General features: G+C 38.0%; 1 protein-coding gene across 6 annotated transcripts in view; it reads right to left on the reverse strand.

Annotated features, from left to right (window-relative positions):
• Positions 1 to 13,421, reverse strand: part of MUSK (muscle associated receptor tyrosine kinase) — a 65,110-nt gene extending 51,689 nt beyond the window's left edge. For 3 of the 6 annotated variants that reach the window (XM_023753220.1, XM_006088034.3, XM_023753219.1), the window contains exons 1-5: positions 13,210 to 13,421; positions 3,049 to 3,175; positions 1,918 to 2,069; positions 1,385 to 1,512; positions 21 to 162 (exon numbers count right to left, since the gene is read on the reverse strand). In XM_023753220.1, coding sequence (XP_023608988.1) covers positions 21 to 162; positions 1,385 to 1,512; positions 1,918 to 2,069; positions 3,049 to 3,175; positions 13,210 to 13,288 — 628 coding nt within the window. In that variant the 5' untranslated portion in view covers positions 13,289 to 13,421. The remainder of the gene's footprint in view (positions 1 to 20; positions 163 to 1,384; positions 1,513 to 1,917; positions 2,070 to 3,048; positions 3,176 to 13,209) is intronic. The other 3 variants (XM_023753218.1, XM_023753217.1, XM_023753216.1) reach the window with 1 other exon arrangement.
• Between the last annotated feature and the right edge of the window lie 3,909 nt (positions 13,422 to 17,330).

Here is a 17,330-nt window from a genome sequence, read left to right on the forward strand (position 1 = left end):
GAAGGAATGCAGCTCCTTACCCTCAACTTCCAGCTTCACCAATTTGGAATATGCTGTCCCGAGGCTGTTTTTTGCCACACATCGATAATGTCCTGCATCTTCCTTTTGCACATTATGAATCCTTAAACTCCCAGATTCAAGAACTGCAATGCGGGAATTTTCCTGCCAGGGATAAGGACATGAATTTTAAAAGGCCCATGGCTCTATCAAGGACACATTTGCCACATTTCATCAAGTTATTTTCATCATTGTTATCATCATGAATATCATTTTGAACATTTGTATTTGGCACTTACAATGTATAATATTTGATAGTAAATGAGATAGTATAAGATTACCTAAATTAATCTTATAACCATCCCATAAGATTAGTTTATTTTTATTTTCTTTCACCATACAATTATACCAAGGCTTATTTGATTTCCTAAAAACCATATCCAAGTCTTTTTGATTAAAAGCATTGCTTTTTACTACCTTATTTACTGAACATTCTATGTAGTATCCATAAGGGAATATAGGTCCTTTGAAAAAAAATGGTAAGTTCTACAAATAATGCAAAAATTGGTTTTTGAAGTTAAAATATTACTTTATCTTCTCTTCTAGGACTCTAAATTCAATAACATATATAGAGCCACACCTTGCTTTTATTGTTGGAAATGCACCAGTATTTATAGCAAAAGGAAAGCCAGAGGAGCATATATAGATTACCATAAAATATTTAACATTTTGTGTTTTATTTTAAATTCTAAAAAAGCTAATTAATTTGATATTGAATTATTTGACATATATATGAATCCCCTATGGGATATTCTATTATGTTGGTATAAGATATGATACAAAAGCAGTACCAAGTAAGCATGCGAATAATAACTTTTGACTAATAACTTTTGACTACTCTTTGTGATTGGGGTATTTGTCAAGATGTTTGCTTGTTCACCAGACTTGAGTCTTCATGCTCTAACTCCACTCCAGAGTGTTCTCATTCCTTTTCTTCCAAACCTCATTTCTCTCTCTCCTCCCAGAAACTGTTTGTCAGGTCTAAAGCTTGGATTTTAGTTCCACTTTTTTTATTTTGTAAGTCTCTGTGATCCAGTGTTGAAAAATAAATGTTCAACCAACCAACAAAAAAGCCTTAGCTTTGCTTCTGCTTTGCCTCCTTTTTCCTCCCTGACACTATAGGTACCCATCTCATTTTTCCCTAGCCAGCCCCAGCTGGATTGCCTTAAAATTTGCATATAAAGGAACAGATATGTTTAAGTTTGGTTAAAATGTTGTATGTGGAAAAAAATCTTATCAAAGTTTGTAAGTTTGTAATGGAGTTTGCTATGGATTGTTGTGTTTGAAAATATGTTTATATACATGCTTTAACATAATAATCACTTACCCTGAGAGCACTATCTCCTTTAATCCATGACACCGATGGTTTGGGATTGCCCATTGTAGTACATGGTAGAACTGCCTTTAATCCTTCTATTATTTTTACATTTATGGGAGGACGAGTTATTTTCGGCTCTAAAGGGAAACAAACATTCAAAATTAACAAGGCAAGAAAATGGAGAGTACGGGGACTAAGAGACTTGGCTTTAGGGTGGTGTTTGATGGCAGGAATAAGAGGTGTGGAATTAACTGTCTCAAGGTTGTGTTTTGAACTTGAACTTGTCTAACTTCTGAACCTCTAGGAATGGGAAGCTCTATTTACCACCTGTTCCAAATGTTAAAATCAGTAGATGAAACCAAAGAACTTGTATGCATATATGCATAACCCATGGACACAGACAATAGGATCCTGAAGGCCTGGGGCAGAGGGTGTGGGCAGGCTATGAGGGGTCAATGGGAGAAAAAGGGGACATCTGTAATACTTTAAACATTAAAGATTTTTAAAAATTAAATCAATAGATGATTATCTTTCTCACGCACTCATCTTCACTTGCAGAGCCCCGCAGCTCTCCGCAGCTCCTCCCACGCCATTGTCAGCGATGCAGCAGTAAATGCCGTCGTCACTATCTTCCACACTCAGGATGGTGAGGAGCTGCCCGTTCTCCCGAATGCTGTACCGGGTGTCGAAGAGCCTGCAGGTCACAGAGGAAAATGCCAGGTTAGAGCCTCACCTGTGATTTTTGGGCTATGGTGAACTGATCAGAAAGATAACTTGTCAATGAGAAAGTAGATTGAAGGTCAGAGGAAACTTGAGTGTCTTCTGAATAATAAAATAATCTTATTTAGTAATATAAAGCTAACATTATATTCTAATCTTTGCTGGGCTCCAATAATCAAAGCACTATTGAGTCCTTCAAAAATGGGGATGTCTACTGATAAGATGAAAGGTAAAATTTATTTTATTCAGGAAAGTATATTATTACCAAGATATAGAGTCATGCCCTGACCGGTTTGGCTCAGTGGATAGAGCGTTGGCCTGCGGACTGAAGGGTCCTAGGTTCGATTCCGGTCAAGGGCATGTACCGTGGTTGCGGGCACATCCCCAGTGGGGGGTGTGCAGGAGGCAGCTGATCGATGTCTCTTTCTCATCGATGTTTCTAACTCTCTATCCCTCTCTGTGGAAAAATTAATAAAATATATTTTCAAAAAAAAGATATAGAGTCACATTCCCACAATTACTGGGAAATAGCAGCTGGATGATGAAAACACACACACACAGACACACTCACATACACACACACACACAAATACACAAATGTAACTAGCAGAAAGGGTTAAATATTTACATAAGTAAATTAACTGAGTATTTATGCATTCATTAAGCGAATATTTGGTGACTGCTCAGCATGTGCCAGGCATAGTTCTAGTTCTTTGGGATACAAGGAAGCTAATAGTCCCAACTTCCCCATGTCAATTAAATCACTATTTTGCTTTGAGCAATTCCCTTAACCTCACTGAAGTTCAGATCTTACATTTATAAAAGGAGGACATTTGCATTTTACATATCATAGAAGGTGAACTTTAATACTGCCAAGAGCTGTGGTTGCATTCATGTCAAGATATATTGCAAGGCGGTATTGGCATTCTTGCCAGAAAAGGCAGAATACTTACTTGATGAGAATTTTATTCCTAGTCCAGGAAATTTCAGGCTGGGGATAAGATTCCACTGCACACATGAAAGTAGCCACTTCTTCAACTAAGGCATCCACTGTTTCAAGAGGAGTGGTGATGACAGGAGCTAACAGGAGAGGAGAAATAATGTGAGAGCTGTATACTAACCTCTGTAAGCAGTCAGAGACCATCACATACCCAAATAAGAATTATATTTTTGCATAGCAGAAATTTGCCAAAAGGAAGGAAAATTTTATGTAGAGAATTTTGTTTCTACTTCCAAACTAGGTATTTGAGAATCAAAAAAAGAAGGCTCTTAAGAGAACAGGGACATGTCCAGGTTTTATAAAGCTCAAAGGTATATAATTTGGATGCCCTCTTTAAGGAAGAATATATCAAATTATGGATATAAAATGTCTGTGGCCACTTCAACATCAGTCAACTAGAACGGAAGTATGACTAAAGGGAAGTCAGAGTGGAAAGATGGCAATGTTAACAATTGTTTAAAAATAATTTTCTCCACATTTTATAAAAAATATCTTTATCTGAACACATTCCTAGAGTCCACTGAGGATCTTAGAAGGGGCTCATGAGAATAAGAGACTCTGAAGTTTAAGCTTCATCTGATTTATAGGGAATTCACATCTGCATATGACTAGATTAGAAAAACTCCATAATACAAGATATATAACACAAATTTTTAAAAATGGGCAAAGGATCTTAATAGACATTTTCCCAAAGAATGTGTACAAATGGACAATAATAGCATGAAAAGATGCTCATCATCATTAGCTATTAAGGAAATGCAAATCAAACCACAATAAGATATCACTTCACACCCTATAGAATGGCTGTACTCAAAAAGAAATAAACAACAAATGTTGGTGAGGACATGGAGAAATTAGAATATTTGTATATTGTTGGTTGGAATATAAAATGGTACAACCACTGAAAAACAGTATGGTGGTTCCTCAAAACATTAAACATGTAATTATTCTATGACCCAGCAATTTCACACCAAAGAAAATTGAAAGCAGGGACTCAAATAGATTTTTGTACACTCATTTTAATAATAGCATTACACACAATAACCAAAAGGTGGAAGCAACCCAAGTATCTGCCAGCAAATTAACAGGTAAACAAGATGTAATTTATTCAATACCATTTAACAATAAAAATAAATGAGGTATGATACATGTTATAGCATAGACAGACCTTGGAAACAATAAGCTAAGTGGGGAAAAAAGCCAGTCACAAGGACAACATATTATACAATTCCATTTCTATGAAATGTCCAGAGTAGACAAATCTATAGAGCCAGAAAATACATTTGTGGTTGCTTAGGACTGAGGGAGAGGGTGGAGTGACTAGGGATTATGACTAGAAGCAAAAAGATGTGTCTTGTAAGGACCCACAATCTAGATGACAAGGTAGGATAGATACATAAGGTGATCAGCTATAATAATCAGTTAAACCTGGTCTCCTGATGTAGTTATCGATAATGCCCCCTTTACTCCCAAATTACCTGAGTTAGGACAATAAATTATATGGTCATTTTAGTTGAAACACAAGGTGCCTATGAAAACCCAGTAAGCAGGGTGAACATGTGGGGTAGTTGGTGACAGCTTCAGGAAACACCAAGAACTGGTACATTGGCCATAAACGACACACCTACTCTATCTAAATAACCTTATTTTTTCAAACTCAAAGGCAAACTCATGGGCTGAGAGTGAAGGAAAATGGAAAATGTTAGTTGGGAGTGTCTCACTTAGCTCATATCTTTCTTGTTAATATTACTCTTTTCTTAAAATCCTGTTTGAGCATCATGTCCTCCCAATTTCCCTGATTTGTTAGAGCCAAATGCCCTTTTCTTTAACCTTAGTTCATCCTGTATATGTCACTCTTATAGGGCTTGTCACATGGACACTATTAAAATAATATGTTTATGTCTTTGTTCCACTCAATTATAAAAACCTTGAGCTTTAGGTCAGGGACCATGTCTTAGAGATTTCTCTTCCCAAGGTTATCACATTTACTGATGTATTATTTAAATGAACCAGACTATATTTCTGAGGCCTTATAAAAGGCATATATTTTTATAAGGTTGAAAGAGTAGCTCTAACGAGAGAGCAGAATTTTTAGGAAAAATGACATATAAAGGTATTATGGCCACTATTTTCCAATTTTTCATTGAAATACCATTAAAATATACAGAATACAGTACAAAGAAATAAAATGTATTAAAGAGTAGTTAAGAAACATAAAATATAGATTGGCAGGCACTTCTAATGGAAGTTCCAGGAAAATAAAACAGAGGGAATGGCCGAGAAGCAATTTGTAAAGGGATACATACCTGATCATTTTTCAAAATTGAAAAGAAAGCATGAATATTCAGATGGAAAGTTATACCAAGTGTCAAGCCAGATAAAGAATAATAAATTCATCCCTAGATATGTTGGATTCAATCTATAAAAAGTTAAAGATAGAAAATCTTAAACCCTCCTAGAAAGAAAAGATCAATCACCTTAATAGAAATGCCAATTAGGCTGACATGAGGTTATTCAGCAACAATTGATACCAAAAATGCAATGGGTTAATACCTTTAAAGGGATGAGATAAAATAACTATTAGCTTGGAATTCTACAGTCAACTTAGATAATAATTGTAAAATGAAGACAAAACAAAGACAGGAAAATACTAAAATTGTTTACCACTCACAGACCTTCTGTGAAACAGTTGGTGACGTATATAAACTCAGTAAAAAATAACTTGTACCCCAAAAAAAAGGGATGAGAGATGACAATAGTAAGCAAGGATGGTAGTAAAATATGATTCCAATTTTAATTCACTATGGAATATTTGAAAAGTAAACCACTAATTTTTATGTTTAAAAAAGAATGAAACTAAAATTATGTATAAACAATTATAAGATGAAAGATCAGGGAAGAAGTTCAGTGGATAGTTAAAATATGTTAAACTCATTACCATAAAGAGGAAGATGGCAGCAATACTGAGTAACTACAGACATGGGGAGAAAACTGTATAGTTAAATGTGTTAAAATTTTATCACTGTTTTGTTTGTTTATTTTGTTTCTTTGATTTCACTTGTAAGTGTAATCATATGGTACCCATATCTAAAAAATAAATAAATAAATAAATAAATAACTGAAGAAACAAACTCCTAGATCCAGATAAGGTACATATGGAAGCCACATGACAGGGGTTGGGGGGATGGGCAAGATGGTGAAAGGGATGAAGAAGTACAGATTGCACAGAAGTACAGTTATAAAAATAGCACAGGGGTGTGAGTACAGCACAGGGAACATAGTACAAAAATTAATGGTTACCACTAAAAAAATAGATGCAAAACCAAACTTCCAAAGCAGCAAGGGAAGAGGAAAGACTAAAGTGTTTTAATCAAAAGAAAAAGGAGGAGGAGGGAAGGAAGGAAGAGAGGGAGGTAGGGAGGGAGGGAGGGAGGGAGGGAGGGAGGGAGGGAGGGAGGGAGGGAGGCAACGAATGAACCAGGATAAGTAAGCCAAGAAAGGCATAGTTAACAGAAGACACAACATAAAGTAGAAGAGACATGCCTGAATATATCAGAAACCACAGTAAATGCCAATGGTACAATGACCTATGAAAAGGTAGATATTGTCATACAGGATTTAAAAACACAAAAAGCACACTCAAATAAATTAAAACAGAAATGTTGAAAACAAAGAAGGAAAATATGCAAAGTAAATACTACTTAAAACAAAGTGATAAAACAGTACTAATATAAGAAAAAATAGAATATAAAGTGATAAACATTTACCAAATGAAGAGAAATACTACTTACTCATAAAAAGGAACAATTCGCCAGGAAGATACAACAATCATGAAGCTTAATTATTTAAAAATAAAGACTTAAAATAAAGCCAAAGCCAAACATCAAAATGAATTTACAGGCTCCTAAATTTTTAAAGAAAATTACACACACACACACACACACACACACACACACACGTATATATGAGAGAGAATGGAAGAATGAATACCAAAATGTTAAAAGCATTTTCTTCTAGGTGTGAGCATTATGTATAATTTTATATTTTTGGTTTGCTGTATCTTACAGTGTTACAAATGAATACATATTATCTTTGTAGCAAAAAGTTATAATAAATCCGAATGCTACAGAAGTGTTCATTTTCCAATGCAATGGAAGCAAACTTGTGATTGATAAATTTTGAAAAAGTCAATCTCTTAAGAAAAAAAGTATATATTTCTAAACAGACAATAAATGAAATAATTAATTGCTTGTATGATCACATGATATTAAGAGAGAAAAACAAAAAATATTATATTAAGTTTGTGGAATGCAAGTAATGATGGGCCCAAAGGTTAATTGATAATATTGACTGCTTTCATTATTTAAAGAGAAAGGCTACTGAGCAACCAGGCTAGCACAGGGTTTGAGTTCAAATCCCCACTGCATCCTTCCCTGCCCCACCAAGTCACCTAACTAGTGCCTCTTCAGCTGCAGATGGAGATGATAATAAAACCACCACATGGGCTTGTCATGAGGATTAAATAAATGAATATACGTATAGCACTTAAAATCGTCCTTGGCCCACATGAAACCCTGTGCATTATTTGACTCTGTAATTTTTAAAGAGCAACCTGAACTGTTCAATTGTTCTCCTGGTCTCTGGATTACATGCAGATTTACCATTAATATTTATTTCTGGGAAACTATCCCAAGAAAATAATCTCAAAACAGAAAGGTACGTAGATGACTTTCACTGCACAAAACAGATTAATTGTACTAAATCTTACTAACCTTACAAAAGTGGGAGAAGAGTTAAACACACGGTTTTGTCTTCTAACTGTGGTCTGATGGAGCTGGCTTGAATATTATGAGATAATTGTTAAATACAGACATTATTAAACACTATGTCATATAAATTTATAATTGAATTATGTTAAAAACAAAGTAATAATACTCAAAATGTATCACTTCCTAACTATTTTACTATTATCTATGTTCTTGAGGTTATTTACATCTAACTTTCTGTATGGTAGAAGTAGTATGTAAAGGCATGCTTTTGCACATCTCTTACCAATTCAGTGTTGGTAGCTTGAAATTAACTGTGGTTGGAATATTTACACTACAGAAATCAACAAATGCAGCAAATCAGGGCCTTTATTTTAGAGAAGCAGATATCTAACATATACCAGCAACTCTTATCTAACCAGAATGCTACTTATAGTCACTGCAAATGGCATCTTGAGGAGTATTGATAATATAGAATGTGTGCATGATCTAGTGTTTAGTAAAAGTGGCAGGAAGCAGAAGTGTATAAACAATTTTATTATGATACATATTTTAAAGGATATGTAGAAAAATGGAATAAAATATATCATAATATAAATATAAAATTATCATTCTCATTTGCAGGTGAGAAATAATGGACGCTATGAATGGTTAAATAACTTGTCTAATTGTCTAAACATAACAAAAGTGCAAATTGATAGAGGTGAATTTCAAGGTTAAAATTGGTGTGATGTTCTAAACCATACTATGTCTTCATGTCTTCAGCATAGTACTAGTTAGAGATTGGGAAGGGATTGTAATATTTACATCGGTATCAATTTCTTTCAGCAGAATATAGTTGGTTAAGTCCATTTTGTCCATATTCCAAAATTATCTAAACAAATCTGCTTTTAAAATTTTACTGACACTATCACATAGTTGTATTTAATGGTACTTGTTGACTCAGCAGACACTCTTGTTTACTTTCATTCTACTATTCAGCTTTCATCTCAGCCAGAGCCTGTTCAAAATAGAGCACTATTTCTTCCCTCAATACAAGGACCACATGAATAACAAATACATGACAATGAATACAACCCTTTCCGGGACCCAAAGAGTAACTTAACTTGAATACTAGCTGCTAGATGAGAAGGACATAATGTTAACCTTTCATGGGCTCTAGCATATTAGTCACTGACATACAAACTTCTGCCCGAATAGTTGCTGATTAATGTGACCAAGTGATTGAGAAAACAAAGAAGTCAGGTGTATTTGCTCCCTTCTGTTTTAGTAAAATTTGGGCTCAGACTTGGAAAATATTCAGGTTTTTCTAACATCATGAATACAGTATTGTTTTATCAGTATGAGGAAACGCTTTGGGATTGGAAATTTTCCAAAGCCCCCAAAGAAAGAGAGTATGCAGTATTGCTCATCATTTGGCATATCTTGGAAACTAACACTTATTCTACTGGTGATGTAATAAGTTTTTTTAAAATTTATTTTATTGATTTTTTACAGAGAGGAGGGAGAGGCATAGAGAGTTTAGAAACATCGATGAGAGAGAAATATCGATCAGCTGCCTCCTGCACACCCCCTACTGAGGATGTGCCCGCAACCAAGGTACATGCCCTTGACTGGAATCTAACCTGGGACCCTTCAGTCTGCAGGCCGATGCTCTATCCACTGAGCCAAACCAGTTAGGGCCATAAGTTATTTTTTATTATGATGCTTTGGAACTTCTAAAGTTTATTGATAATCTCAATCACTTATTAATGCTGTATCATTAATTCTTTGTCTCAGAATACACTCTTGGTCCTTCAGGAATGACATTGGACACAGGCAGGTAAGAGTTCTGGCTCAGCCCGTTAGAATTTCTCAAGTTGCTTCTCCTGAGGCCTTTCGTTTGGGTGAAGACTTGATCTCATAGGGATCCATATAGAATGTGCATGTACTCAGGAGTGACCCTTTTAACAGTCACTGGCAATCCTTAGCATAGTACCTAACATTATATGTTGAGCACTTCTCCAGGCCTTACATGTCCTTATTCAACCTATACTCCATGGTGTGTTGCCATAGAATCGCAACTCTCTTACTTTATAGTCGTTTAGTTGCACTGATCTTGGAGCACCAACCGTGTGCTAATCCAGCCAGCTGTCCTTGCAGCTCCTATGTTCATATCTGATTGTCAGATAAAGTGAAACCATGGTGCAGATCAGAGCCACATAAAGGTGCTGTCTCCAGCTTCACCTGGATTCTCAGCATGGTACTGGTAGTCCTACATTCTCTGGTCCACTCCATCATCTTCCTGAGTGGAACCACTTCCTTTGGGTCCTCTACTCCCTTGTCACTTTCCCCCAATGACCACCAAGTCCTGTTTCATTGCGAAGTTGCCTATTTCACCTTTGGAAATAGGGTAGAAATCTTGACATTTCTGCTTTTCTTTCTGTTCTTTGAGGTCAGTAATATGTAAAGCAACTTGTGTTTCCCCAAACATGCAATGAGTTACTCGAACAATGCACGTCACTATTAAACATTCATCCAGGACTTAGTGTCCTGGATTTCAATGACAGCTGTGCCCACTCTGAATTAGTCATATGTTGGATCTGTGAATCCTATCCCTGTATACATTCGATTTAGAAGAGGAGGTTACTCAAATATCTCTAAAGCAGTGGTTCTCAACCTGGGGGTCAAACGACCCTTTCACAGGGGTCGCCTAAGACCATCAGAAAACACATATATAATTACATATTGTTTTTGTGATTAATCACTATGCTTTAATTATGTTCAATATGTAACAATGAAATTGGGGGTCACCACAACCTGAGGAACTGTATTAAAGGGTCGCGGCATTAGGAAGGTTGAGAACCACTGCAAAGCAAACTACCCAGACTCAAAAATTTCTAGGTATGCTAGTCAATGGGGTAATATTAAAAACGGAGTGTAAACAGGAGCTCTTTGTGCATGTTACCCAAATTCAGTGCTGCTTACGTGAATTCCTGTACTCCCACCATTTAAATTCTGCTGTGCACTTAATACTTCATGAGAAAGCATTAAATATTTTTGAAGTATGTGGGTAAGGTGAGCAATTCAGTGAAACATTGGCTACTTTCATACATGATGGTTTGTAAAGTTCTCCTACTTGTGGGTTATGATATTGAGTTCATCATTGAAAGTATCACTAGTCAACATGATTCAGAAAGGTAGTGACTTTTTTTCTTGTCTTTGAATGTTAGGAATCTTGCTTAAACTGAAACCAAACAATAAGCTATTAATTCTACAAAGCTGGTTATTAATTTTATTGAGAAAATGGCATGCTGACAGAAAAGAATCCACTGAATGCCCTTGCACTATTTTAAATCTGTCAGTCTATTTTGTAAAATACTATTGGGCAGAGTCCCTGATTCATTCATGATAAGGGCTTAGGAAAAAATGGATTCAATCTAAAACCCTTCCTTAAAAGTTGCTTTCTGCCAAGAATAAAAGTATCAACTATGAAATAGTTTATGTAGAATATTTTTATTATGTTAAATAATATTAAAATAATAGCACATTATTGTATTTTGTTTGTACCAACGTATTCTATGCATTTCAACTTTTATAATTTTAGGGGCTGTGTTTTCATGATAATGTTTATTCTTAGAACTAGGGTATGTAGTTAATGTATCTTTGCTCTGCTAGACTTGGTGTTTTTGACTAAGGTTGATATTTTGAAGTTTTCAAAATAGAGATAGTGTGAACTAAGGGCTTTACCTGTAAAATTTGGAAACTGAAAATCATTTCTTTCTAAAATATAAATTAGGAGTTGCTCATATAAGGAGATTGGGGATTTTTTTGTGTGCACCAAATTCTAATATGAACCATCAAAATCAATTGTCCTGCTTCTTATAATAATGAATTTTACTAAATTTTAGCATTTCACCATGTCATTCTATATAACTTTGGAGTTTAGAATAGCACAGATAAGACATAATCCATAAGTCCTAACATCCAGGTGCTGTCTTACCAAACATCCGTTGTATGATCAGGAAGTATTAAAATAATCTGCAGCCGATGTTAAATCTTTCTGGCTATTATTAGCTATTTGAAAAGATCGAGGTTCTCTTTTATCTGGAGATACCTCAGCGTATTAGTTGGCAAGTAAATATTTAAAATGCATTTGAAAGTATCATTCTGCTTATGTAAAATAGAAAACAAAACAAGTATATGAAATCAGGCTATGAAAAAAGCTGTATCTTATTAGCATGTGGATCTTAACATTGTGGCTCCAGAAATTTTAGTGAACCACAAAATCTAAAGCTACATTTCCCATCTACATACAGATACTACCTTCACTTATCTACACAATGCAAGCGTATCCAATTCTTTGATAAAGTGATATATAAAGGGAAAATAATTAATTTGAGAGTGTCATTAAACACAGAAGTCTTTTTATGCCACTGTAATACATGTAATTTGAAAAATCTTTAATTGATACCATTCAATCCGTTTTCTCATGTGTTTATAAAAAGATTTCAGTGCAGCCCTCAGTCCCTTTGCAAATCACAGATTTTTCCAGTCTTTCTTCCTGATTTGAAATTCACTAGTCTCAGTTTCATAATACACTGGCCAGAACCCATATCACTGTGGACATTCTTGCTACTGCAACAGGTGTTTGTCAGTTTCTTAAGTTGCTTTCCTTTCCCCTGAGGTGGTGTTATTTCCGGTACATTCCAAAGGCTCTGAAAAAAACGTTCACAGTCTCTTGCCAAGCCAAATCATGACTTGGCCTCAAAGTTATTGAGAATCCATTGTCTTTAGGCTTTTATTAAGTAGGCAAATTGTGTGTATCTTTCTCTAATTCTGATTTTTTATGTAACTAAAATATTTAGGAAGTGTTTTGTAAAATTAAAAGTGAAAATGGAAATGATTTTTTTTCATTCAGAAGTGAACACCCTGGATGTCTGGGAGTAGGGTTGATTATATTCCAGAGTTAAAAGGTTTTCATCATCCATTTAGACCACCCTGAAGTTTGACATAAACATAAACAAAACGGATCTTGATAACGTGCAGTCTAAGCTTTCTACCTGCTAATGTTTCCTCTACGAGTGAGGGCTCTGCAGGCTAACGTTTTTACTGCAGACCTTAAGACAGGGAAGGATACGGGGTGGAAAGGAGATCATCAATCAATTGCTTATTTAATAGCTTTCTGCTCTCCACACACTCCACTCCTACTTTACCAACTAAAACCTAAGCCACCATAATATGAATCGGTCGTGATCAGAGCACACGTGCGCGTGTGCGTACACACACACACACACACACACACACACACAGACAGACAGTTTAGAACTATGACAAGGCAACAAGAAGATAAGAGTTTTCACACCAACCTTTTGGAAGTTTCTCAGTCCCGCTGAAGGCAACCAGGGTAAGAATATGTACCAGTGGAATGTTGACGAGCTCTCTCATGATTAATCCAGGCTCAGGCAGGAGAAAGTTTCTTCTGGACAATGCAAGGAGAATGCCCCACAGTTTACATTTTAAAGCATAGTTTGTTACAAAAGGGTCATCTGCTAATGACCGTTTGTGTCAGCAGCTCCACAGGCTCTAAGTATAATCAGGAATTCTCAGACTTGGCTGTAATGATGGACACGGCCAGCTGGTGAGTATCCACTTAGGCCAGCAATGCCAGTGTAGGGCTGGAGGAACAAGGGAAAGAAAATCCCTTTAGAATCCCTTTTAAGACAGTGGCAGAAGGACAATACCAGATGCCATTTGCAACCATCACTGTATTCTCTGAGGTATAGTTTGCCTGATCTTCTGATTCATCTCTCCACCTCTCCTGAACTCACACCAGAGCCCTGGGTATATCTAATCGTGACTCCTCCCCCTCTCTCACGCCACCTCCCACACCAACCCATTACCAATACCTACAGATTGTACCAACTCAGTATTCCTTGATTTCTTCCCCTTCTAGGGTTCCAACTAGTGTCATGCTATTCCAGCCTCTTTTTTTAGACATGCATCTTCTCTGAATGACAGTGATAGCCTCCTGCCTATTACCTCTGCCTTGTGTCTTACCATCCTCTAAAATCTTTTCAGATAGCCTCTCCTGTTCAAAGCCTTTAGTAGCTCCTCATCACATAAAAACATATTCAAATCTCCCTGATATTATGTAGGAGGCTTTGCTAGACTGCCTACCTTGTTAGCCTCCTCATCTTTTATAATCCATCCCTACCTCTTATTTTAATACTTAGTAACCCACTGGTGGATCCCTGTATATACAGTTTTCTTGCCTCTATAAATTTCTCATGCAGTTTCAGTCTCTGGAATGCTTTTTCCCTCCTCTCCACCCAGTTAACACCTAGCTCAGCTTGATCTTCATCTCCTCCTGGGAGCCATCCCAGACCCCGAATTATGTATCTTCCCAAAGTTGGGTTAGGTTTACCTCCTCTGGGCCTCCATAATATATTGTACACATCTCTATCATTGCACTTACTACGTTGCTTTAAGATGAGTTTCCTCTTGCCCTAGTGGCATCCTCATTCTTTGGCCTCATGAGTCCACTGAGTTGGCAGCTGTGGGCTGTCAGCAAATTGCACTCTTTGCTGCAGGTTCTCCGAAGGTGCATCTCCAATAGCTTTTCAAATTGCCACTTGAGAATTACCTTTTCCTATTGAACAATAAGTCTTGGAGACTTTCCTATGTTAATATATACAGCACTACCTCATTATTTCTATTAGCTATGCTGTCTTCTAAATCATGGATGTATGATGCTATATTTAACTACTTCCCAGCAGTGAGAGACCCAATTTCCCCACACTTTCATCAACACTTACTTTTGAATTTTTACTTTTAAATAAAATAAAATTGGTATTTCATTGTTTTAATTTATGTTTATTATAGTGAATATTGTTGGTAATGAGAATTTTTTATATATTTATTGTTATTAATTTTTCTCTTCTATGGCTTTATCTAGTTTCCTCTTAGGTCATTTTTCTTTTTATTATTAATTTATAGGAGATTCTTTAATACTCTGGATATAAATATATAATCTGTCTACATAGAATACTTCTACTACCTAGCTATAATGATTGGTTCAGAAATGGGCTTATGGCTCAAGCTGGTCAGTCCAAGGTCTCCCTGGTATATTATTGGACCTACTGCAAAATATGCTCTTCCTGCTTAGATCACCACCTGAGGGCAAGGTGATCCAGGGCTGTTGGAGGCATTCATGCTCCATTAACAAGATTCAGTGTGCAAATCCAGATCTATCATTTGGCATCCTTGTTATTTAAATTAATAAACCCTCTCCTTTTTTTTTTGGCTCAGCTAATATTAGTTTGATTTTTTTTAATTGCAATCAAAATAATCCTAATGTAATTTTAATAGAAGAGGTATCGATTTAATCAAATTTCTGCTCTGGGAATAGTCAACAAATGCTACATAGTTCATGGGAAATTTAGACACTAGCAGGATGAGCTCATTTTTTAAATGTGAAATTCAGGAATCAAAGAATTAACAGTGGCTAGCTCTCATTCCCATAAGTAGCACCAGGTAAAGCAAAGGGTTCTGGAAATTGGGCTTAGACTTGTGAGCTAAAGTTCAGCTCAGGATCAGGAGCAGCCATAAATAAAGGGAAGTCCAAGGCGAGCCAATCAAGGGGCCTCCTCATTCAAATGTCCAGGAGGAGGATGTGTGAGGGAGCACTCTCCATCTCCTCCTTTCCCCCTAAAACATCAAATAAGCTATGGATGTTGCCCATTTTTAATCCAATAGAAACTATAGTCCCACCTGCATGGCTCAGTGTTGAGCATTGATCTATGAATCAGGAAGTCATAGTGGTTCAATTTCTGGTTAGGGCACATGCCCAGGTTGCAGACTCGATCATCAGTGTGGGGCATGCAGGAGGCAGCCGATCAATTATTCTCTCTCAACATTGATGTTTCTATCTCTCTCTCCTTCTCCCTTCCTCTCTGAAATAAATAAAAACATATCTAATATAATAAAAGAGAAACATGCAAATTGACTGTACCTTTGCTATGCCCCAAGCCACGCCCACCAGCTAATCAGAGCGACTATATGCAAATTAACCCAACCAAGATGGCGGCCGGTAGCCACAGAGCTGGAGCAAGCAGGAGGCTTGGTTGCCCAGGCGATGGAGGACGCCAAGCTTCCCGCCTGCCCTGGCCGGCTGTGGCCTCCACTACAGGCAACAAAGTTTAAATTATAGAAGATAAATAAAACCCAAATACCTGTTTCCAGCCAGCCTCCACTGGGAGCTTGGGTGGCTGGGGGCCGTGGCCAGCCTGCAAACAGCCATTAGCCCCTCACCCAGGCTGTCCAGGCACCCCAGCAGGACCCCCACCCTGAAGGGGCTGTGGCCAGCCTGCAAACAGCCATCAGCCCCTCACCCAGGCTGGCCACACCCTCAAGGGGTGAGGGTCCCTGCAAGGGGGGCTTGACCAGCCTGCAAACAGCCCTCAGCACCTCACCCAGGCTGGCCAGGCACCCCAGCAGGGACCCCCACCATGAAGGGGCTGTGGCCAGACTGCAAACAGCCATCAGTCCCTCACCCAGGCTGGCCAGGCACTCCAGCAGGGACCCCCACCCTGAAGGGGGTGTGACCAGTCTGAAAACGGCCCTCAGCCCCTCACCCAGGCTGGCCAGGCATCTCAGCGGGACCCCCACCCTGATCCGGGACACCCTTCAGGGCAAACCAGCCAGCCCCCACCCATGAACCAGGCATATAATAAAAGGGTAATATGCAAATTGACCCTAACAGCAGAACGACAGAATGACTGGTCACTATGACACACACTGACCACCAGGGGGCAGACGCGCAATGCAGGAGCTGCCCCCCTGGTGGTCAGTGCACTCCCACAGGGGGGGGAGCTCTGCTCAGCCACAAGCCAAGCTGACTGCTGCCAATACAGCGGTGGTGGTGGGAGCCTCTCCCGCCTCCTCAGCAGCGCTAAGGATGTCCAACTACAGCTTAGGCCTGCTCCCCGCTGGCAAGTGGAGATCCCCCGAGGGCTCCTGGGCTGCCAGAGGGATGTCTGACTGCCAGCTTAGGCCCAATCCCCCAGGGAGTGGGCCTAAGCCAGCAGGTGGTCATCCCCTGAGGGGTCCCAGACTGAAAGAGGGAACAGGCGGGCTGAGGGACACCCCCCCAGTGCACAAATTTTTGTGCACTGGGCCTCTAGGTTTTTTTTTTTTTTTTTTTTTTTTTTTTTTTTTTTTTTTTAAATATATTTTATTGATTTTTTACAGAGAGGAAGGGAGAGAGATAGAGAGTTAGAAACATCGATGAGAGAGAAACATCGATCAGCTGCCTCCTGCACATCTCCTACTGGGGATGTGCCCGCAACCCAGGTACATGCCCTTGACCGGAATCGAACCTGGGACCCTTCAGTCCACAGGCCGACGCCAGGCCTCTAGTTTAATAATAAAAAAGGAACTGGACCCTATAGACCAGGGGTCCTCAAACTACGGCCCTTGGGCCACATGC

This window comes from Myotis lucifugus, unplaced genomic scaffold (assembly GCF_000147115.1).
Source record: "Myotis lucifugus unplaced genomic scaffold, Myoluc2.0 scaffold_43, whole genome shotgun sequence".
Lineage (NCBI taxonomy): Eukaryota > Metazoa > Chordata > Mammalia > Chiroptera > Vespertilionidae > Myotis > Myotis lucifugus.